Genomic DNA, 25,151 nt, shown 5'->3' on the forward strand with positions numbered 1-25,151 from the left:
TCGGCGTCGCCCTCGTCAGTCGCTGGTGGACACGGCCCCGATCCTCGATCCCCGCCCCTCGGCTCTGGAGAGACAGCAGGGCGCACAGCTTTGCCCGCCACCCTCCTCTCTCCGTCGCTGGTGTCTGCAGACCTGCTGCCCGGTCTTCGCACCCGGAGAGTCGGCAGGGCGCACAGCTCCACCCTCCCCCTCCACCGCAGGCGGCTCAGGCTGCGAGGCCGAGATGCCGAGCCGCTTGCTGTCCGCGGCAGCGGCGTGAGAGATGCCGAGAGGCGGCCCGCAGAGCAGCCGAGTGCAGCTGCTTCCTCCCTCGCCCCGCCGCCGCCGTTCTCCATCTTCCTGCCCTTTTCGATCTGCCCCACTTCCCCGTTAATCTGCGTCGTCGCCGGACCGGGAGAAGCGGGCGGGCGAGGCCGCCGGCACGGCCTGAGAATGGTAAGTCTCGCCCCCTGCGTTGTTTGGCACGGCCGGGCACTCTGGAAACGCGCAGGCTGCGCTGTCGCGAAGTTTAGTGTAGGCCGCTACCTGTTAAACTCGGGAGTCGGTGTCCTTTCAGTTTAACGTTGAGGAAAAGACGAATGGGCTTCACTGTTCGCATCACTTTTTGCTCCTTGGTGTGTTTTGTTTGTAGTGGAATCGTGAAAATTAGTAATAGGTCGTGTTCCACTTCTGGCTTCTGCTCCCTTCCTTTACAGTCTTGATGAAGAGTGTCGACTGTTTATTACCATCCATAGATGCTGTCTGACTTGCTGAGCTCCTCCAGCATTTTGTGTGTGTTGCTTAAGATTTCCAGCATCTGCAGTATCTTGTGTTTATGAATAAAAATTAGAATGACAGCCATGTGAACTTTTGAAAACTGTGGTTGTTGAAAACTGATATTTATTCATGCCCTTTTAGAGAATTCGATATCATTTTATCATCCCTATAACATCTACAGCAATGCAGTTGACATCTAGTTAGTTTCAGAAGTGGTTCCACTGGTTATTCAGTTCAAGAACAACTTGTGAATGGGTTGGGTGTTCAGAATTTATTATTCATTCCTAGCTGTTTTTAAGAATGTCTTTGTGTGCTGTCTTGAAATACTTTAAACTCCTGATTATTGTATTGCCTGAAGTTTTTCTCATTCTTGGGCTTGTGGATTTGGGAAGTACTACAAGAATAGATGAGGATGATGACTGATGTGCGTTTTATGGAGGGTACACTCTAAAACAAGTATGGACTGATGTTGGATGGGGTGCCAGTTGGACATAGATAATAAGGTTTTTGACTGGATATGATTAGATCATGTTTTTAATTTGTAGATAGTAGAAAACAGTATTGGGAAATAAGTCACTTACTGTACGGTATCAATCTTCTGATTTGATCTTGTAGCTACTGTGTTGCTGGTCTTGATTTTCCAGTTGGTGGTGATCCCGGGATGTTGGTAGAGATGGCACCGGGAATTTGGTTAGAACTGTTCTTGTTGAAGGTGATCATTGTCTGCCACTTAAAGTGATGTGAATGTTTTTGCTACTTATCAGCCCATGTTTTGGCATGGACTGCTTAATTTTCTGGTGCGCATTGAATGTATTTGAAGATAAATGCACACATCAGTGCATGTTCCAACTTAGAAGAATTTGCAACATGTAAAGAATTAGCAGCGTGCCGTCCTGAAGAAGAGTCTCAGCCTGAAATATCGGCTGTTTATTCACTTCCATAGAGACTGCCTCTCCTGCCGAGTTTCTCTAGCATTGTTGGTGTTGCTTTAGATTTCCAGCATTTGCAGACGTTCTTGTGTTTATGATTTGTTTCTTGTTCTCTAAAAAGCTTTTGATTGTTAGATCATATATGTGAAGAAGTGAAAGAAGAATTTAAGCAGGTGTGTTAAGTAGGGTGGTGGTAGTGTCAAATTTTTATGTTCCTGCTAACAGTTGGACCACCCAGACTGCAGAGGACCTAGATGAGGTGGAATTTGTGCAGTGCTTTTCAGATAGATTCCCCGCACAATCTATAGAAGGACTGAGTTTCAAAGGAACAATACTGGGCTGCTTCTTGGGGAATGAGGCTGGGAAGTACCTGAGATGGTAGTTGGGGAGCACCTTAGGTCCGGTGACCGCAATTCTATTAAACTTAATATAGTTAAGGAAAAAGAGAGAACAGGTTAAGGTCCTGAACTGGAGCAAGGCCAACTTTTGAGGGCATTAGACAGGGTCAAGCTGGATGACTTTTTGTAGGCAAAAGAACAGTTGCAAGTCGGAAGCTTTTAAAAGGGTCTTACTTAGAGTCCAGGAGCAGCACACTCCTGTTGGTCTTCGTGTGAAGGGTGAGCAATCCTAGTTATGGGAAGCGTGTCTGATGAGAAAGGTCAAGGCCCTGGTCAGGGAAAAGGAGGAAGTGTACTTTACTTGTAGGCAGAATATAAATGATTATAAGAGAGAAGGATTTGGAGGGAAATCAGGAAGGGGAAAAGAGGGTATGTGATAGATTTGGCAGGGAGAGTTAAAGATAATTCCAAAAGATTCTTCAGTTATATTAACAGTAAAAGAAACTAGGTCCTCTTAAAGCCCATCAGGGCCACCTATGTATGAAGCTGTGTGAGATGGCCAGGATTTGTAATGCCAATTTTCTTTTTAATGTTTACTAAGGAGAATATAATTGATGCCAGAGAAAGGTGATGAGTGTTGAGGTCTTGGAACATGTACATCATGAGTATGGAGGTATTTGCAGCCCTGAGGGACATTAAGCTGGGAAAATCCTCAGAGTATGACCAAGTGCACCGCTGCACCTTATGGGAGGCCAAGGAAGAAATTGCAGAGATATAGGTTGCGTCATCATTAACCACTGGTGAAGTTCTAGAAGACTGGACTTTGGCTAGTAAAACCTTTGCTAAGGTCCTGTATGGCAGGCTGACCTGGAAGATTAGATTGTTTGTGATTCGGGGAGCTTGTGGGGTGGATTCAGAATTGATTCTGATGGGAAGCAGAGGGTGTTGTTTGAAAGTCTTTTCTCCGACTGGAGCCATGTGCCTGATAGGATGCCCCAGGGTCAGTCTTGAGACCTCTTTATTATAGTATGAATGTACATGGCATATTGTTGATAATGAGACAGGTTGCAATGAATTTCAGAGATCTTGATTAGTTAGGGAGAGAGCCTCTGAAATGGCTAATAATGTATTTCATTTAGATAAAAATGAGGTAATGCACTTTGTACATTTAAACCAGGGTAGGGCTTGTACAGTGAATAGCCAGGCACTGACAAGTGTTGTTGGAGCCCAAGTGCATATTCAGTGAATGGACTGTGCAAACAGGCAGGATGGTGAAGGTTACCACCTGACACTCTGACCTTTTTAATCTGGCCTAGTATTTAAATCAGACTTCTCAAAAAACATTACACTAGTACAAGGTACAAGGTTCCCTCTTGTACCTCAAAGATGTAGCATGCTGGCCTTCATTAGTTAAGGTATCAAATTCAGGAGTAGGGACATTATGTAGGAGTTAAAGAAGTTGGTGACACTGCATTTGGAGTATCGTGTACGGTTTTAGTCACCCTGTTACAGGAAAGACATTGTCAAGCTGAAGCGGGTACAGACGAGATTTGAGAATGCTGCCTGGAGTAGGAGGCTTGAATTATAGGGAGAATTTGGCCATGCTGGATCTCTATTCATTGCAGCAAAGAAGAATGTGAAGTAACCTCAAGTTTATAAAATTGTGAGGGATATGGATAAGTTTTTTTTAATCCCCAGGGTAGGGGAGTCCAAAACTAGAGGGGAGAGATTCTAGAGACATAAGAGAGCAGTGAGTAGCTTCCAGAAGAAATAGTGGAGGCAGATACAATTGCAACACTTGAGAGGGGAGTTGGATGTGTACATTGAGGGCAAGAGCTTACAAGGTTATGGGTGTAACACGGGCAACTGGGATAAGCAGGGACAATGCTGTAGTTGGCATGGGTCAGTTGGGCCAAATGCCAGTTTCAATGCTGCATTGCTCTGTGAGTCTTTATTTTGCCATGTAATTGAGAGGTTTCAATAGTGTGCAAGTTCCCGTACTTCGAATGCTCAAATTTATCGTGTTACTAACTACTGAATAACCAGAATTGTGTGACTTTTGTCTGAATAGTTTCATTTGCCATGAGTATGATTGTCAGTCTGTTTTAAAATTTGTAATATTCATTTCTTTTTAATCAAATACAAACATTTAGCATCAGATTTATCCAGTATTGACACATTAATTTACATTAATTTGAGAACTTGGAGAAATGCAACAAGAAAACAGGACCTATAGTAATCCCACATACTAAATTAACCCTCCTTGGAATATACCACTCATCTACACACTTGTTGCAATTTAGAGTGACTTATTTACTTACCAACACCTACATCTTTGAGATATGAGAGGAAATCTTAGCATCGGGAGGAAACCCAGGTGCTAACATGGAGAATTTGCAACTCCACACAGATGGTTTCCGAGGTCAAGATTGAACCTAGGTCTCTGACAGTGTGAGGTAGCTGGCTCTGACAGCTATGCAACCGTCTTCCTAAACTGGAATATAATCTTTGATGCCTTAATGTTTTTAGCAACTCAGTGTTCGTGTATCATTGCTGGGATTGTGGAATTTCAATAACCATTCAACCAAATTTATTATTGCTACCAAATTGGTTGTATTTTACATTATTGCTGATATAATGTAAGCTACAGATTGGTGCTTCTTCTTAATTTACAGGAATGAGAGGATATTTTTGTACTTTTGATTTCATTTTAACATGTGAAATAGAATGGGCATAGGCCATTTGTCCCCTCATGGCTGATCCACTATTCAGTAAGATTGTGGTTGACCTTTTGCTCATATTTATGATTTGATTAATATATTATCATGTATTGATTTTTGACTTGAATATAGAATTGTAGTGAGGCACAAAGTGCATGCTAACCACTTGAGTACCTGTCTATACTAGTCCCATTTTCCAGTACTTGGGCTATGCTTTGGTAATTCAGTTGCTTAACTACATACTTAGAAACTTGGTATTTCCATTCCAGAATCTACCCACTCTCTGAGTTTCCGACTACTTCCTCTTAAATTTAGGCTTTTTGTTCTTGTATACACCTGCTATAGGGAACATTTCTCACTATTATCTCTAAGGAAACCAAAACCAGTCTATCCAGTTTCTCCTTTCTAACTGAAATGCTCCATCCCAGGCAATGTTCACTAATGTAGTCATCCTCTTATAATGTGGCAACCAGAACTGCACAGGGAACCTTGCATCCAATATTTATAAGACCAAAGAACTGATTGTGGACTTCAGAAAGGTTAAGAAGAGGGAAAACACACCAGTTGTAGAGGGATCAGAAGTGGAAAGAGAACAATTTCAAGTTCCTGGGTGTCAATATCTCAGTGGATCTAACCTGGACCCAACATATTGATGTAGCTACAAAGAAGGCATGGCAGCGGTGATATTTCATCAGGCATTTGAGAAGATTTGGCACATCACCAAAAACACTCATTTTTCCACAGATATACTGTGGAGAGCATTCTAACTGGCTGCATCACTGTCTGGTGTAGAGGGGGGTTTGACTGCACAGGATCAAAGTAAGCTGCAGAGTTGTAAATTTAGTCAGCTTCATCATGAGCATTAGCCTCCATAGTATCCAGTACGTCTCCAAGGAGCAATGCCTCAAAGGTGGCATCCATCATTGAGGACATCCCTCACCTAGGTCATACCCTGTTCTCATTGCTACCATCAGAAGCCTGAAGGCATGCACTCAATTCCAGAACAGCTTCTTCCTGTCTGCCATCTGATTTCTGAATGAATATTGAACCCAGGAGCATTATCTCGCTGCTTTTTTATTTCAATTTTTGTACTAATTTAATTTAATTATTTAATATCCATATACTTTAATTAAGATTTTTCTCTATTATTATGTATTGCATCGTACTCCTCCTACAAAGTCAACAAATTTCACAACATATGCCAGTGATACTAAACCTGATTCTGATTCCTGCTGTGACCTACCCAATGTCATGTAAAGTTGACAGTTAACCTCTCAGTAATGAGAGATCCTTATTTGCCTGTGCTGTCCTCTTCATTTACCCATGGAAATTGTACACCAAGGTCCATCCATATGCCAATATCTCTGGGTGCTGCCATTTATTTTGTGCAGCTCAGTCTTATTAGTCCATCCAAAATGAATTGCCTCACATTTATCAAAATTAAAATCCAATTGCCTATTTTAACAACCCACAGTATAGGCTTGTAGCTTAAGATTCCCTTTGTCACTGCCACTAGCATCACCAATTTTTGTCATTTTTGAGCATACTGATCATACTTCCTGCATTTTGTTGATACTTTATAACAATGTACTTTTAACACTGATCCCTGTACTATAGGCTTCCAGTCACATAATCCTGCACCATTACTGTCTGCCTCCTTTTATGAAGCCAATTTTGGATTTGATTTGCTTAGATTCTCTCGGGCTCTTAAGCTTTTAGACCTACTCCCACGTGGGGCCTTGTCAAAGGTCTTACTGATGTCTACCACAGTTTCTGCACTGCCCTCATTAAAAGCTCTATGGGGAAAAATAATCAAATTCATTGTAAAACCATCAGTTACTTTTTCTAGTTGTCTGGCACCTCAGAAAATCTCTCTAGGGACCTAACAATTTGTACCCTTGCCTCCTTAGTTGCAGCCTGGGATGCATTTTTTTATGCCAGGCTCCTTATTGCAGACTTCAATGGCTGGCACTTTATTTTGATTTCCCCATTCTTGTTTCCCTTGCATTCCTCCTCTCGTTACCTGCCCATCACCTCCCTCTGGTGCTCTTCCCCCTTCCCTTTTTCCCATGGTCTTTTGTCCTCTCCTATCAGATTTCCCCTTCACTAGCCCTTTATCTCTTTCATCAACCAACTTTCCAGCTCTTTACTTCACCTCTCCCTCTCCTGGCTTCACCTATCATCTGCCACCTTGAACTACTTCCTCCCCTACTGCCTACCACCTTGTTCTGACATTCCCTTCCTTTCCAGTCCTGAAGAAGGGTCTCATCTGTAAAAGTCAACTGTTTACTTTTTTCCTTAAATGCTGGCCCACAGAGTTCCTGCAGCATTTTGTGTGTTTTTTTCTTTGGATTTTTAGCATCTACAGTTTTTGTGGTTTTGATTCTCTTCTCTGGTTCTCAATATCCCAGGTAGTGGAAGCCCAAATGCTTCCATCTACATTGTCAAAATCTATAAGAGTTTTGTTATCTCTCAATGTGCACTTAACCTCAAGAAAATATAGGCCCAGGGTACTGAGTTCTCCATGAAGCTTATCTCAAGAATCAACACGGTGAACATTTGTGCACTCTCTCACGCACAAATATATCATTGGGTAAGGATGACAGATCTGTACTTTACATTTCAGTGTGTCTTTCAAAAAAGATTTTAAAAAGGCCCTCAGGATCCCATGGTTGCCTTATTAACTTTATGCATGCATTTAGTCATCATGTCAATAGTATGGGCACTGCCACTTGCTTTCTTTGAACTCTTGGAATCTAAGAGTAGATTGTTGAAAATCGGAAATAGCAGATAAATAATACTGGAACCTTAGAAAGAAAAAAATATTTGCAGAGACTGACAGAGTTGATGCTCCAACTTGTTGATCTTGCATTTTTAATTAATGATCACCAATGTAAGTAGATTTGGGCAGAGATGCGTCTCCATCAAAGGAGGCATAAGGCGCTCCTTCCCTCTGGTAGACTGCAGATCACCCTTGGGCAAGGTGCAGTACCTGTTTAGCCCTCTTGATTAGGGTCAGATGGAGCAGGTAGTGGATGGTCATATGAGTAGCTGGAGCATATCACAAGACCTGGTTATGCGAGCATGGACGCCAGTATCGATAATGGCTGGGCTCACCTGCCTTGTAAAGATACTGGCCAGAAGAAGGCAATGACAAAACACTTGTGTAGAAAAACTTGCCGAGAACAATCATGGTCATGGAGTGACCATGATCGCCCATGTCATACGACATGGCACGTAATGAACAAATAAAATAGATTACTGCCTGGTTGGAATTGCACACCCTGTAGGAAGGAGTTATTGTGCTCTCCTTAATCATAATTTTGTAAAGATGTTTACTTGTGTAATTTTCAATATTCGTTTTTGCATTATCAATTTCTACTTGATTGCTTATTTTATGTTGAAGGATTGGACTAATTTTGTTTTAGATTTATGCCCGCTGTTTTAATTTCATGCAATAATATCAAGGTTCATCTCTTACCTTCAGGGTTCACATTCAAATGAAATCAGAATAGATAAGACAGCAGGAAGTTTTTACACTTTTTTGTAAGTCTACCATGCAGAACAAATTGAAGACTTGATGCAGGAGTTGCTGGCCTGAAGTGCAAAGCTGGCTGTAATCTGACAAATGCTGTTCTCTATCTTTTGTAATGATTTTCAAATGCCTTCTCTTAAGTGAACCTTTATTCATTAAAATGTGTTGTAACTTTCCTTGTTATTCTTTTCCTCTCTTGATACCAATTTATGAATCAGCAAAAATCTTTTAAAACTTGATTTATTTAGAGAGTAACATCCCCTTAAATAGATCCATAATTTCAGTTTCTCGTCCTCTTTGTTGTGATTCGTTGGTTCTAATATCCTATCACAATGGTTTTGGAAGGAATTTTAGTGCATAAGTAATTGAATGCAAAGTTATTAATGGAGTGTTTGTAAGGTGTTAGAATTGGATAAAAGATTTTAAATATTTGTAGGGCTAGAGAATTTGAAAACAAGATTTAAATTTGTTGCCAGAGATGGAGTCAGTGTGGGTCAGGAAGGAGAGGAATGATGGATAAGCAGAACTTGATGCAAAAGAACCACGAGCAGCTGTGTATTGACAGATGTGGTTTTATATAGAGCTTTAGCCTGGCCCGGAGCATTCTGGGAAGGTATAAGGTCATCTGGACATTTGGAAGAAACATTAAGTTAGTATTTTCTATGAATACCAGCAGTGAGTAATCATTGCTTTCACTCCCAAGATTTTACCCAACTTAGGTGCTAATATTGACTGTAGATCTGAAGATTAAGGGATCAGAAATACTGGATTTTGCGTGGTTTGCTTTACAGCAAGCTTAGCATTATATTTCTGATATCAGATGTTGTAACAGTCATTGCACAAAGCTTTTCTTTTAATATCCTGTTTCCTGCAGTCTTTTGATATTTATCCGGCTGAGCAAAACAAAAACAAATTTCTGTGTCTTTGTGTCTATGCTTTGACTAACAATGGAAAAGAAATGTTACTTTTATGGCAATTGTGAATAATATGGATGCCCTATTGAGCACAATCTTGCTAAGTTTAGATGACAAAGAAGGTTAGAATCAAAGATTGAAGTATGTATTTCTGGTGATGGATTGGTCTTGTTATCAAAATTGCACCTTGGCATCAAACTTCACGATGTCAAACTTCAGGTTCTCAGTTTGCAACATACATAATCAGACATCCCACCCTGCAAAAACTCATTTCAGGGAGGTAGCACCACCACCCCGCCCCCTGCAACCCCATATTCTCCCGCCCCCCCCACCCCGGTCGACCTCCAAGGGTGTATGTGTACAGGACATTTGATTATGAAAGAACATGACGATTTATTTGATCACATATTGAAACTGTTCAAAAGGTTCAAAGGAACATCTAAACAAGCCTGATGCATTTTGGAAACAGGTCCTGTGGACTGATGAAGTTAAAGTAGAACTTTTTGGCCGCAATGAGCAAAGGTATTTTTGGAGAAAAAAAGGGTGCAGAAATTCATGAAAAGAACACCTCTCCAACTGTTAAGCACGGGGGTGGATCGATCATGCTTTGGGCTTGTGTTGCAGCCAGTGGCATGGGGAATATTTACTGGTAGAGAGAAGAATGAATTCAATTAAATATCAGCAAATTCTTGATGCAATCATCACTCCGTCTGTAAAAAAGCCGAAGCTGAAAAGAGGATGACTTCTACAACAGATAATGATCCTAAACACACCTTAAAATCCACAATGGACTACCTCAAGAGGCGCAAGCTGAAGGTTTTGCCATGGCCCTCACAGTCACCTGACCTAAACATCATCGAGAAGTCTTTTGCAAGGAAGAATGGGTGAAAATCCCCCAAACATGAATTGAAAGGCTGGCTACAAAAAGAGTTTACCAGCTGTGATACTTGCCAAAGGGGGTGTTACTAAGTACTGCCCTGCAGGGTGCCCAAACTTTTGCTTCGGGCCCTTTTCCTTTTTTGTTATTTTGAAACTGTAAAAGATGGAAATAAAAAAGTAATCTTGCTTAAAATATTAAAGAAATGTGTCATCTTTAACTTTATGCCTTTTGGAAATCAGTTCATCTTTTACTCGCTTCGCTATTCACAGTAACAGAAATTTTGACCGGGGTGCCCAAAGTTTTGCATGCCTCTGTGTGTGTATGTGTATATATGTATCTTGTTCAGTATTTTGTTGGCAGTCTCAATGCTAATAGCTAAATGCTAATGCAAATAGCTTTTCTATTTCTTTTGCAAACTTTCCTTGTACTGTGATGTGGCTTGCTTGGCAGATTTGAGCATTTCGCCGGAAGTCTCAACCTCATAGCAGTCTGTGTCAATAAATTTGTTAATTTTGCAAGACATCAGATTCACAAGTGTTTTGTGAGACAGCTGGCTTCTGAATTCTGTCTTAATGTGACACACCATGCTGAATAACCTTTCTACATCACAATTAAAATTTGGCATCACCAAAAGCAGCTTCATCAACTGGCAGAGCTCTTTGAATCTCAACTGCCCTGTGCTCACAGATTTTACTTTGGACAGCTTCCCCCAGAACTCATCAACTGTCAGACCTTTGTAGTTTGGCACCAGTCCTTCAAGGTTAGCTGAGACGTAATCCAGGACTTCCAAGTGGAGCTGTTCTCTTGCATCTGCCTTGATCACATTTGGAAATCTCTCTGCCAAAGTCAAAATCTGCTCTGGATTCACCTCATCTTCGCTCTCTGTATTGAGCACTGACAGATTTTTCAAGATTTGGTCTCATTGGGAACTTCTGCAAGATTTTTTGAAAGCACCTGGCATTGAATGCTCTGGCATCTTTGAAGAACTGCTTTGTCTTGTAAGGGGGGTGGGTTAGCAGCTGCCTCCTTGCCAGGTACCCAGCTAGTTTTAATAACGTTAGCTATGCTAATGAACGAATGACACCTGTTAAGTTCACCTCAACATGTATTTTACAGTCATTTAACCCACCATGGGCAATAGAAAAGTCACTGTTGCAAATAGTGCAGTGAGCAACACTGTCATTATTTTTGACCCCTATTAGGCAGGGGTACTCTTTATTGTAGTCTGGGGTGAAGTACGTTTTATATTTTCTTCTTTTGGAACACTCTGCCATGGCGCTGCAGGACACTAAACTGAACTGATGGACAATGAAAGAGAGAGAGAGAGAGAGGTTGACTGTAAAGCCCTCCCACAGAGAAAACTGATAGGTCTACTTAGCACAGAGAGACCAGTCGGGATGCTCTCTCTGTCACTCTCGCTACATCTGGCTGTCTTTCTGTGTCTCTGTGTCTCTCTCTCTCTCTGAAAAAATCGATTTCCGGGATATTGTATATAATTTGTGGGCGTCAGGGAGCCGCTATCAATATGCGGGAGACTCCCGGAACTTCTGGGAGAGGTGGGATGTCTGCATAATACTGGAGGAATCCAGCCGGTCAAATAGGATCTGAAGGAGGTAAAGAATTGTTGAAGTTTCAGGTCAAATCTCTGCAGCAATTTTTTTTCTCTCCAGAGCAATTCCATGAAAGCAAATTGTATTCTGGATTTCAGTTTTTTTGGTAGTGATTCCTGAGTTCTGCAGGCGAATTTCTGTGTCCATACTGCATAACACATGGATATACTGTATCAGGTTAAGTAGTGAGAATATTACAAATCCTCTGGCAGTGATTTGGTTTGGAATTAGCTATAATTGGTTTGGGTTTTAATTATACCCAAACAGATTACTAATGTAGCCTGCAAAAAGTAACACGAGTAATGTCACAATTCGCAAAGCATATTTACATTTTTAATAATGTCTACTTCCAAACTGTCAAAGAACTGAATGTGGCCATCTCTAGGTTAAAGGCTGGAAAGTCCCCGGGTTCTGATGGGTTTACCTCAGAGTGGTACAAGTCCCTGAAGACACAGTTAGCCACATTACTACTTAACACCTTTAATTGGATCTTGCAGAGAGGAGAAACTTCACCTTCCTGGAGAGAAGCGATTATTTCAGTTATTCCTAAAGAGGGTAAAGATAAACTAGAATGTGGCAATTATCGGCCAATTAGTGTTCTTAATTTAGATTACAAACTATTTACATCTATATTAGCGCGCAGATTGGAAAAGCTTTTACCTGGCCTAATCCATTTAGACCAGACTGGATTTATTCAACAAAGACAAACACAGGACAACATAAGGAGAACTCTGCACATATTAGAACAGGTTAATAAGAATGAGACAGAGACAATGGTAGTAGGATTGGACGCTGAGAAAGCTTTTGATTCGGTTAGTTGGGCATTCCTATACAGAGTGTTAGGAAGATTCGGCTTTCAAGAAAGGTTTATTAAAGTAATTCAGACTCTGTATGACAGCCCAACAGCCCGAATTAAGATAAATGGGGACCTCTCCGACTCCTTCATTTTAGAGAGAGGCACTAGACAGGGATGCCCAATTTCTCCTCTCCTTTTTGCGCTATATATTGAACCACTTGCCCAACTAATAAGACAGAGCGAAATCGTAAAAGGTATCAAGGTGGCAGGGATTGAACAGAAAGTGGCGTTATTCGCAGATGATGTTTTGGTCTATCTGAGTGAACCAGAAAAATCATTTATAGGATTGTTTACACTGTTGGATGACTTTGGGAAAATATCAGGTTATAAAATAAATGTAAAGAAAACGCAGGTTATGTCCCTAAGTTATACACCATCCAAAAAATTGCAGGATACATACGATCTTAAGTGGGAAGCTAAATCATTAAAATATTTAGGAATAACCCTGCCGAAGGATCTTTCAACACTGTCACAGGTAAATTATGGGCCATTAATCTCAGAGATAAAAGCAGATATGCATAGATGGAATCTTATCCCCTTTTTAAGTTTAAATTCAAGGATAAATACTATAAAAATGAATATTCTTCCTCAGTTATTATATCTTTTCCGTACTTTACCAGTGGAGGTGGATGATAATCAATTCAGGGAATGGGACAAATGGATTTCCCGCTTCATTTGGCAAGGAAGGAAACCTAGAATTCGATATAACACCTTACAGTTAGGGAAGGAAAGAGGAGGTATGGTTCTTCCTTGCCTGAGAAATTATTTTTATGCCTCACAGATAACCCCTCTGTTATATTGGTGTAATAGGGAATATAAGGCTAGATGGAAGGAAATAGAATTTGGATTAGTTGACAGTTTTCCTCTTCAGGCCTCAATAGCTGACAAAGGATTGATGGCCCAGTTGGAAAAATTTAATAATGCTTGGATAAATCTTACATTAAAAGTATGGCAGAAGGTGCTTAATTCATGTGGAAATAATAACATGCTAAAACTCTTTAGATGGTGTGCATATGATACCGAATTCCTTCCCAACAGAGGAGATAAAAGATTTGAGCTATGGATAAAGAAAAGTCTTACAACCTACCTCTCATTTATAGATAAAAGAGTATTACAAAGTTTCCAAATCCTGCAGGACAAACATGGCCTAGAACATAATGACTTTTTTAGGTACCTTCAAATACGAAACTATGTTAACCAGAGTTGTAGATATACAGACCTATCAACAGTAGAATTAGAATTTTTCAAGATTCTGAATTCGGCTTGCAGTTCAATACCTAGTAAATCAGTTTCTCGCCTATATAATGCACTCTCCCATGCTAAAAATGTAAATACACTGTATATTAAAGAGAAGTGGGAGAAAGAAGCGGGGTTGGTACTTTCAGAGGAGGCTTGGGGGAAAATCTGCAGCTTTCAATGGTCCTCGACTAATTCTTTGACTTGGAGAGAACATTGTTGGAAAAACATTATAAGATACTTCAAGACCCCATATCAGGAAAAATATAAAGATACAAATGTGATGTGTTGGAGAAGGTGCGGCTCCAAGGAGGCAAATCATTTTCATATTTTCTGGGATTGCCCTAAATTAAGTCTATTTTGGGAAGGTATTCATAGAACATTAGTTAAGGTACTTAGGTCCCAGATACCTCCGAACTTTGAGACGCTCTATTTGGGGCATGTATTGTTCCTTGAACAGAAGGAAGATATAAAGTTGCTGCAGGCCCTCTTAGCGGCAAGTAAGAAATCAATCACTAGAAAATGGCTAAATCCAATACCACCTACATTAGAAGATTGGTATGAAATTATCTTGGAAATATTTAAAATGGAAAAGTTGACCTACTCCCTGAGAACTCAAAAAGAAACATTTTATCAAATCTGGAATAAATGGATTGAATATATAACCCCAATGCGAGCAGACTTTAGATGACTCTCCTAATGATTTATATTGCACTTCTCATCAACACAGTAATATTGCTAACGTAAGCACCCCTAGTCTAAATGTTTGTTTTTTTTTGGAAAATAGAGAATTAACACAAGTAAAGGGAAAGATTTGGGAAAGGGATAAAAAAAAAGAAAAAATTAAGTAAATAAGTACATAGGGATTGGATAATTATGTCTGCGGGCAGGAACAAGCACGAACAAATTGGGATATAAACACCTACAATGGTTGGTATATAGGCTTGTATGCAACATTTTGGACCAGTGGAAATGGTCCAGAAGGGTTGTATGGAAACTATTATTACCATTTTTCTTAACAACTAATTTCATTACTTAGCCTAATAGGTTAAATTTACCACAGTACATAATTATTTAAATGTTTATTTTGCTTTTATATCAATGTGTACTTAAGAATGTATAAATAATTGTAGTTTTATACATATAAAAAAATGGAAAAGGTTATATGTGTGAAAAAAGTACATGATAATTGTGAACTCCTTATCCAAATAAAAATAAAATTAAAAAAAAAAGAAAATTAAAAAAAAAATAATGTCTACTTCCTGCAGTTAAGAATAATAGTAGGTGAAGAATATACATTTCTTTGTAGCTGAAATGTTTTAAGGAAAATAATACCAAGTTTTTTTGTGAATTCCTTGGGGTGAATGGAAGCTATCTGGTTATTTTCCATGGCTCATTAGTGATGCACTGATCTCCCCTGAATTCCTTCTGAAAATCAACAGTTAAAACTTGAATAAAAGATAATTATCTTTGCTTGAAATTGTTTAAAGCTATTGTATTCACAAAGTTAAATTGATGGTATTTTTATTGTGTGAATTGGTCATTATGTCTCAGGACAGCAACTATATTAATGCAAATCATTTTCTGTTAATTTGTCTTTTTAGCTGTTATCTATAGGAAAGCAAAGGGTTAGTAATCTTTTGCCTTGAAAAGGAATATTCATTTTAATCGTGTGTGTTAATTGAAGTGAAGATTCTTTTGATGAAGTCTTGTTCAGATTTTCCACATTTCGAAAGTACCTTTAATTAGAACTCTGCTGCTACCTCTTTGAAATTCTTGATCGATGAAAATTGGATGCCTATCAATATCAATATGTATTCCAGAAATTTCCACCACTCTACTAAGTCTCATTCCATACCTAAAGTTTGCTGCTCATTTTCCAATCCTTAGTCAACATTCTGTTCCTTGTACCTTAAATAAACCTGACCAGTATCTGCTGATTTTAAAAATAATGTCTTTTATGGTATCCCATATCCCCTCCTGGCTGTCAGTAGATAATCACGTCAATTCTTGTCATGAATTTAACAACCTTCTGTCTTGTAGGTTTACTTAACTGGAACCATGCTTACTGCCCATCCACTGGAGAATTTGAAGGTGTACATCAGCAACCGTCCTCCCCTTGTGGTGTTTATGATCAGTGTCAGTGCTATGGCCATAGCTTTTTTGACACTGGGATACTTCTTTAAAATAAAAGAAATCAAGTCTCCGGAGATGACTGAGGTAGTTTCTCTTCTATTCTTCCATTTTTTGCTTGGAAATAAAATGTATATTTTACAAAAAGTCAGGTTGAATTTTTTACAAGATTGCTAGCACCTATTCATAAAGACTACATTGGAGAGCAATTTTACTTCAAGATCCATTTTATAGGGTGCGGACGATGGAGAGAAAAGAAGTTCAAACTGTCAAATTTGCATTTATATACATAAAAAATATGTGTGATAATTTTTAGTTTGTTAGTATCTGCCTATAATTTTATAGAAACAAAATTAATAGCAATAATTATAAAAAAGGTTTTAAAACAAACAATTGTCATGCTTATGGCAAATGTTTTTTTAAAACAGAACCCTATCTTTCATGCAACTATTTTCAAACCAGACAAAATATTTGAGTCAAAATTTGACAGAAGTTGACAAAAGACTTGTTTTAAATGAAAGTGGTTGGCTATTACTATATAGTTAGTCATGACATGAAACAGTGATTCTGTGAAATGCCATGAACCTACTACAGGTGCGCATCCCTTTATCCGAAATTCTGAAGTCCAAAAAGCTCCGAAAACCAAAGTTTTTTTCGCCAACAGCTGACGTCACTCAGGTGTGACGTGGCAGCACTAGCAGAGACTGCCAGACGTCAGTTGTGGCTCAGCGCTTGTACTAGTTACACGTGCATTTGCTGTTCGCTGATATTTTGTGTTCACTGTTGACTTTGTGTTTAATTTCACTGTGAAAATGTCAAAAAGAGCTGCAGATACCCCAATGGGTAACAATGAGAAAAAGAAAAGGAAGCATCTATCATTATCAGTAACGCAGAAAGTGGAGTTATTGCAGAAACTTGATCGTGGTGTGTCTGTGTGGCATCTTACTGAAGAAAATAGTGTCAGAACTACCACTGTATATGATTTAAATAAACAGAAAGACAAATTACTGAAGTTTTATAGTGACAGTGATGTTCTACATTTATTCCAATAAGTCATTTACCATGTGTTTGATTTGGTTCGTTTGAAGCTGTATATTTTTATGGTTTATTGAATGTTTTTGTTGGAAATAATTTTTTTTCTTGTCACCATTCCCTAAACAATACAGTATAACAACTATTTACATAGCATTTACATTTGTATTAGGTATTATAAGTAATCTAGAGATGATTTAAAGTATACAGGAGGATGTGCATAGGTTTGATGCGCCGGTGGGTCCTAAAGTCCGCCGCACTGAGACAGGTTAAATAAGGGACTTGAGCATACAGTACGTGTTTTTTGGTATCGGTGGGGGTGGGGGGGGTCTGAAATCCGAAAAATTCTGAATTCCGAAATGCAACTTGCCCAAGGATTTTGGATAAGGGATTGTGGACCTGTACGTGGCTGTGGAGTTTACAAACAGAATGGTCCCAAATGGGGGAAAATACTTTGGAAACTCTGCACTCGTATGAGGATGCCAGGATGTTACCTGGTTTGGAGGGCATGGGCAATAATTAGAGGTTGGACAAATGTGGGCTCTTTCTCCATGATGTTAACCTGTTCTGCCTTTGTCTCCATTAATATGCTAGTGTATCACTTTACCTGTCTTCTTCTGACTTGGCGATGTCAATGCATTTGTTGTTATCCCTTGTTTTGCCATCCAAAAATGGCTACTAGTTTTCAAAGGTCATAGTCATACTTTACTGATCCCGGGGGAAATTGGTTTTCGTTACAGTTGCACCATAAATAATAAATAGTAATAGAGCCATAAATAGTTAAATAGTAACATGTAAATTATGCCAGTAAATTATGAAATAAGTCCAGGACCAGCCTATCAGCTCAGGGTGTCTGACCCTCCAAGGGAGGAGTTGTAAAGTTTGATGGCCACAGGCAGGAATGACTTCCTATGACACTCTGTGCTGCATCTCGGTGGAATGAGTCTCTGGCTGAATGTGCTCCTGTGCCCAACCAGTACATTATGTAGTGGATGGGAGACATTGACCAAGATGGACAGCATCCTCTTTTCAGACACCACCGTCAGAGCGTCCAGTTCCATCCCCACAACATCACTGGCCTTATGAATGAGTTTGTTGATTCTGTTGGTGTCTGCTACCCTCAGCCTGCTGCCCCAGCACACAACAGCAAACATGATAGCACTGGCCACCACAGACTCGTAGAACATCCTCAGCATCGTCCGGCAGATGTTAAAGAACCTCAGTCTCCTCAGGAAATAGAGACGGCTCTGACCCTTCTTGTAGACAGCCTCAGTGTTCTTTGACCAGTCCAGTTTATTGTCAATTCATATCCCCGGGTATTTGTAATCCTCCACCATGTCCACACTGACCCCCTGGATGGAAACAGGGGTCACCGGTACCTTAGCTCTCCTCAGGTCTACCACCAGCTCCTTAGTCTTTTTCACATTAAGCTGCAGATAATTCTGCTCACACCATGTGACAAAGTTTCCTACCATAGCCCTGTACTCAGCTTCATCTCCCTTGCTGATGCATCCAACTATGGCAGAGTCATCCGAAAACTTCTGAAGATGACAAGACTCTGTGCAGTAGTTGAAGTCCGAGGTGTAAATGGTGAAGAGAAAGGGAGCCAAGACAGTCCCCTGTGGAACCCCAGTGCTGCTGATCACTCTGTTGGACACACAGTGTTGCAAGCACACATACTGTGGTCTGCCAGTCAGGTAATTAAGAATCCATGATACCAGGGAAGCATCCACCTGCATCGCTGTCAGCTTCTCCCCCAGCAGAGCAAGGCAGATGGTGTTGAACGCACTGGAGAAGTCAAAAAACATGACCCTCACAGTGCTCGCTGGCTTGTCCAGGTGGGCATAGACACGGTTCAGCAGGTAGACGATGGCATCCTCAACTCCTAGTTGGGGCTGGTAGGCGAACTGGAGGGGATCTAAGTATGGCCTGACCATAGGCCGGAGCAGCTTCAGAACAAGTCTCTCCAGGGTCTTCAGGATGTGGGAGGTCAATGCCACCGGTCTGGGGCACGGCGTCTTCGACACAGGAACGAGGCAGGACGTCTTCCACAGTACAGGAACCCTCCAGAGCCTCAGGCTCAGGTTGAATACATGGTGAAGTACTCAACATAGCTGAGGGGCACAGGCTTTGAGCACCCTGGTACTGACACCATCCGGTCCTGCAGGCTTGCTTGGGTTGAGACATTTCAGCTGTCTTCTCACCTGTTCAGCTGTGAAGCCCACCGTGGTGGTTTCATGTGGGGAAGGGGTATAGGCATGAGAGCAGGTTGGGGGACTGTGAGGAGGGGTAGGAGGGGAGAGTGAAATATGTGTTGGTTGGGGGGCCGACAACAGATGGCTCATGTGGGGGATGGGCAGGGGCCACAATGTCAAAACTATTAAGGAACAGGTTAAGTTCATTGGCCCTGTCCATACTGCCTTCAGCTGCTCTGTTGCTAGTTTGCCGGAACCCAGTGATGGTCCTCATCCCCCTCCAGACCTCTCTCATGTTGATCTGCTGGAGTTTCCACTCCTGTACCTGTCTTTAGCCTCCCTGATCCTGGCTTTCAGGTCCCTCTGTATTGCCCTCAGCTCCTAAGTTGTGCACATTCCTACCTTTGCTAACCAATGAAATGGTATCTTTTCCTTTACAAATTTTGTCTTCGTTTTCAAATCCCTTTGTTGTGGTCTCTCTGCCTCCCTGTCTTTGTATTCTCCTGCAGACCTACAGTACAGTTCTGCTATCTTAGTCATCCTCAAAGCTGATTGGTTCATAGTGGGTGATCATGCTGTCATCTGTCATAATATTTCTATAAGCACTGTTTAATTTTGTCTGGTAATGTCTATGTGAAGTACCCCTAGAGGACTTTCCTAAATGAGCATGTTATCTGCAGATAATCTTCAATGTGCTAAGTTTTTATGACACTCTTGGATATTCATTCAGAATGTTCATAGGTATATACATCCTGCTTCCATATATCAAAGGATGTGTCAATTTAGGCTGTGAGCTTCTCTGTTGGGAACCAGGAATGAGATCCTGTCTTCCCTGTGCTGGGAAGCTTGATGTGAGGAACCTGATGTGTCCCTGATGGTGGATTGTTTCACAGTGACTTCAGGTCAATAAAAATAGATCAAAATTCATTTGGTTGATGCCAAGGTAAAGATTAAAGTTTATTTTTGAAAGGAAAAACATTACAAAATCATAAGCATGTTTTTGTTTCCTGTTAGGACTGGAACACTTTTTTGTTGAAATTTAATGATCTGGACTTGTGCATATCTGAGAATGAAACATTAAAGCACCTCATTAATGAAACCACCACCCCAGAGAGCACAGTAACAAGTGGACAAATGCGAAGTTCCACTCAGTCCCCTCAACTTCTGGATGATCCTGGACCAATAAATATTTCTGTTGCAATAACGCTCACATTGGATCCTTTAAAACCTTTTGGTGGATACTCACGGAATATTACACATCTTAGTGCAACTATCTTTGGACATCAAATTGGACTGACAGGTAAAAGGATTAAAATTAGTAGGATAATTCTTTGTTTTTGATTCATTGTGTCATTTTTTTAGCAGCCTAAGTGTTATAAGGTTTTTAGATTAATTTGCAAATAACTTTACAATTCTGCCTCCTTTATGAAAACTAACAAATATATATTTTACTTTTAAGTTAATTACAGTCTAGTTATTGATTTGTATGATTCAATGAACAAAATTCTGCAAACAAATAACTTGATGCCCTATAATTTATTTACTGTCATTTTAGTTATTAAATAAATTAATTTGTGATTCTAAAATTGTCCCAGAAGTTCCACCTCTAAGACCAAGGTGAGTAGCCTGTGAGTTGCATGGCATTTTTCAATTGTTTCGATCTTTTGTACAGGAAAAATAAAATCTAATGGAATGCTTTTGTATTTCCTGAGGAAATAGACATTACTACTGGTGATGCAGACATAAATATTTTCTGAAATGAGTTTAAGGATTGAGATTGTAGTTTATTTTCAGAATCTTTGAAGTAAGGGAACAAAAAATTACTGCTTAAAATTTGATATATGCTATAAATTCAATGAAATGCATGTTTGGCTAATAGCTGTACAAGCATTGTTATGTACAGTACAGTTATGTAGCAATGCTTCTGTCAGAGCATTCCAAAACATTCAGCGGTTTCACTCTTGTCCCGTAGAGCAGATTTACTTGCTTTCTCATACTGCTGCCCTTTCCCAGACTGATACATGTACTGATAATAAATGTTCAGGTAAGTAAACAGAAAATGCTGATGATACTCAGTTAAGGTAGCAGCTGTTGCTAGAAACAGTTAAGATTTCAAGTCAAGGCCCTTCATCAAAATTGTAAAAGTAAAAAAAATATTTTAAGTTGCAGAGAAAGGAAGGCATGGTGAACACAAGAAAGTAGGAGCTGGGATAGGCCAATTGGCCCCTCAAGCCTGCCCAACCATTCAGTGTGATCATAGCTGATCAATGCTGGCCTTAACTCCTTTTCACAAACCTTAATTCCTCGATCTTTCAAATATATACCCATTTCCGCCTTAAAATTTATATCTAACGATCTGGTGTTCATTACCTTTGGGGCAAAGAATTGCAGAGATTCACTAACCTCGAAACGGCTATCATGCACCTCAGTTTTAAATGATTTGTCCTTTATTTAGTAGCTATGTGACTCTCCCGCTAGTGGAAATATATCAACATCTATTCTGTTCAAGTTTCTTTAAGATCTGGTATGTTGTACGGGATTGCCAATGATTGAATGGAGACCATGGTTCTCTGGTTGACAAAATTTGCTTTCAGTTTGTTAGTTTTATGTACAAGTCCCAAAATTCATCTCCTAACTTGCCCTTCTTCCATGACTTGCATTACTTATGGCCTTCTCAAATGGAGTTGAGTGAAATGGATGGATTGATAAAATCCCTGAAATTTAAATTTTTAAAATATTTTTTGGCTGTGATGTTTTTAAATCACTTTTGTTGTCATTCATGCAATGGGAAACTTAATTGCAATAACATCATGGGTACAATGTCATCTAAGCAGGTTTTTAGAGGTGTGTCAAGGGTCTTGTATTACTTTGCAATTACAGGTTTTCTTTCTATCAAGTTTGTAAATATTGAGCATTAATTGCGTTCTTTATGGTATACCTTGTTAGACTCTTCATGTACACTTAGTTAACCTACGTTAGGCAGTTTTATTACCATTCTTGTACCCCATAAAAGGAACAAATCTATTTAATATTTACAAGTATTAAATGTCTCCCATCATACTTTATTTTAATTGAAGTCATAACGTTTTGCTCTTTTGACTTCATTGCATTTTCATTTGGGGAAAACAACTGGTACATAGCAGGTCTTTGAGTAATTTAAAACAAAATGTGCTGTGATTATTTTGTAGGACGAGAAGCACATGAAGAAATGAATATCACATTCACACTACCAACTTCTTGGAATTTAGATGAATGTGTACTCCACAACCACTGTGAGCAGATGGTTTATACTACATGTATGACCATCACTGCTGCAACTAATGTTTTTCCTGTCACAGTGTGAGTATTATTCTCTGGTGGGTCAATGGTAACAAAATCGATATTATGTTCTATGTGTATTGTTTTGAATTGTGAATTATCTTGAATACTCCTTTGAAAAATTAAATGTGTCGTGGATTATGAACTTTTGAGAAAATTTGCAGTGGCAGTTAATATAGTCTTTATTGCTAAGTTTACCCATACTTGAGGGGGATAAGCATTCAATTTGTCCAAGTTTAAATCATGTGATTTTGATGCTCATTGTCATTACCTGATAGTTCATGGTTTTCTTTGAGGAAATTCAACTTCTGCATTGAAAAGCCTTAATTTCTGAATTTAGCAGTCTCCCAAGCTACAGTGGAGTTGACAAGTCTTAAAGCAGCTGTCAAGATTCAGAATTAGGTTTAATATTGCTGACATAAATAGTGCATAAGGGGGAAAAATAATGAGGTAGTGTTCATGGATTCATTGTCTATTCAGAAATCTGGTGATGGGGAAGAAGCTGTTCCTGCAACATTGAGTGTATGTATCAACTCCTTTTAGGGTAGCAATGAGAAGAGGCCATGTCCTGGGTGATGGGGGTCCTTAATGATGGATGCCACCTTTTTGTGGCATCTGCCTTTGAAGGTGTCCTGGGTGCTAGGGAGGCTAGTGCCCATGATGGAGCTGGCTGAGTTTGCAACTTCCTGCTGCTTTTTCTGATCGTGTGAACTGGCCCCTTCATACCAAGCGGTGATGAACCAGATAGAAAGCTCTCCATGGTATATATGTATAAATTTGCAAGTGTTTTGGTGACATACCAATTTACGAGTGTATTTGATAACATACCAATTCTCCTCAAACTCCTAGTGAAATGCAGCTGCTGTCGTGCCTTCTTTGTAATTGTATCAATATGTTGGGCCCAGAATATATCCCCAGAGATGGTTGACAGCTAGGAACTTGAAACTGCTCACCTTTTCCACTTCTGATCCCTTGAGGACTGGTATAGTTTTTAAAGCAACTCTCTGTACTTAGAATATAGGAGCTCCCTGGATTAATTATGTTGTAATTAGTTCAGTTCTCTCCAAATATTTTGTTACATGAAATTTTGACACAATAAATATGTCTAATAAATTCGGATAAAGCAAAATCTCAAGAGTTTCAGTAAGTCTATTAAATGGTCTATACAATTTGTGATACAATATGCTGATAATGTTAATCCATATTTGTGCATTCTTGAGCTATATTTTGAGGCATTTTGCAGTGCTTATAACTGAGCTATATTGTTTTTTTTCCCCAAAGGTTGTTTGAAATGATTTTTATTACATTATAAAGGTTTCTTTATTTGAAAAAATTATCAGCTACTAAACAAAAAATTTCATAATATGTCTTAGCTGGTAATTTGCATGACTTGCTGATTTTCAGATACATTCCTTGATATACAAATAGGATGTGTTCCTGGAAATCATCTCCATAAACAGTTTAGTAAATCAAAGACTGTGAGTGCTGTGTATAGTGGGAACTTTGGTGCAGTGTAATCCTGTGGAAAGAGTAGTGTGATATTTGTTCTTGTGAAAAATAGCTTCTTTAAATCAAAGACATCCCAGAGTCAAAGGCATAATAATGAAAATTCATCAATTGAACATTTGTAAACTGAATAAATCCCAGATTGCCTCTTGTTTCTTTTTTAATGAAGTTATTTTATTTTATTAACAGTGATGTGTAGAGCATTGAACTTGGCTAAGCATCTTAATGCATATGTTGAATGCATTTTACAAATCTGATACTGAACCACTAGTAGGACAATTAGAACCTGGGGTGGGGAAAGGTCAACATTTTAAGAGCAAGGCAGAAAAATTTGGGGATTAAATTCCAAATGTAAGTCTTGATTGCTGTGAACAATGGTAAGATGTGAATGAAGCCTGAATTGAAGGACTCCAGGTTTCTTGACTATAACCAAAATGGTTAGAGAATGGATCACTAGACTAGAATGAGAATTTTATTTTGAGCTATTGATGGATCAGTTGTAAATGTAGGTTAGCAGTGATGAATGATTGTAGGTAGGTGTATGGAACTTGGCGTAACTTAACATGGTCAATGTACAATAGGCCGAGTATGTTTACACAGTGAAAATTAGAGCTGAGAATGGAAGCTTGAAGGCTCCGTGATTTTCAAGAAATCTTAAAATCTTGAAAATGTAGATAACTATTTCAATTGGGCAGAAACAGGATGGAGAAGGGTTATATTTGAGAACTAAAAGTCAGTAATAAACTCGGCCATAGGTCTGGTTAATATGTCAGGGTGGATTATTAGAATCAGGTAAAAGCTAAATTTAAGTGGATGAATAATTAGAAACATTTTAGCAACAGTTCTAAAAGCATAATGAGTAAGACCATACAGGATGGCACAGTGAAGGGAGCACGTGGCTCCAGTGATCTGGGTTCAAATCTGACCTCTCAATATGGAGTTGCACATTCTACCTGTGACTGCCTGGGTTTCCCCTGTGTACTTTGGTTTGCTCTAAATGATATGCCTCTTTAAATAGATGCTTAGGCGTGAATGGTGGCAGGCAAATTTGGCGGTTTTGAAGGGAAAGAAAGGACTGATGGGACTTCTGGGCGAACTAGTATAGATTTAAATGAACATCCTCTTACGTTGTCAGGAAAGACAATGAAAATTCATGGGAAATGGGGCTGTCTTTCAAAGTAAATTGAACAATG

General features: G+C 39.5%; 1 protein-coding gene across 3 annotated transcripts in view; it reads left to right on the forward strand.

Moving 5' to 3' along the window:
* The first annotated feature begins 303 nt into the window (after positions 1-303).
* Positions 304-25,151, forward strand: part of tmem248 (transmembrane protein 248) — a 37,602-nt gene continuing 12,754 nt past the window's right edge. For all 3 annotated transcript variants that reach the window (XM_063031110.1, XM_063031113.1, XM_063031111.1), the window contains exons 1-4: positions 304-435; positions 15,818-15,994; positions 20,149-20,434; positions 22,323-22,473. In XM_063031110.1, the coding sequence (XP_062887180.1) occupies positions 433-435; positions 15,818-15,994; positions 20,149-20,434; positions 22,323-22,473 (617 nt within the window). In that variant the 5' untranslated portion in view covers positions 304-432. The remainder of the gene's footprint in view (positions 436-15,817; positions 15,995-20,148; positions 20,435-22,322; positions 22,474-25,151) is intronic.

Source organism: Mobula hypostoma, chromosome 23 (genome assembly GCF_963921235.1).
Source record: "Mobula hypostoma chromosome 23, sMobHyp1.1, whole genome shotgun sequence".
NCBI lineage: Eukaryota > Metazoa > Chordata > Chondrichthyes > Myliobatiformes > Myliobatidae > Mobula > Mobula hypostoma.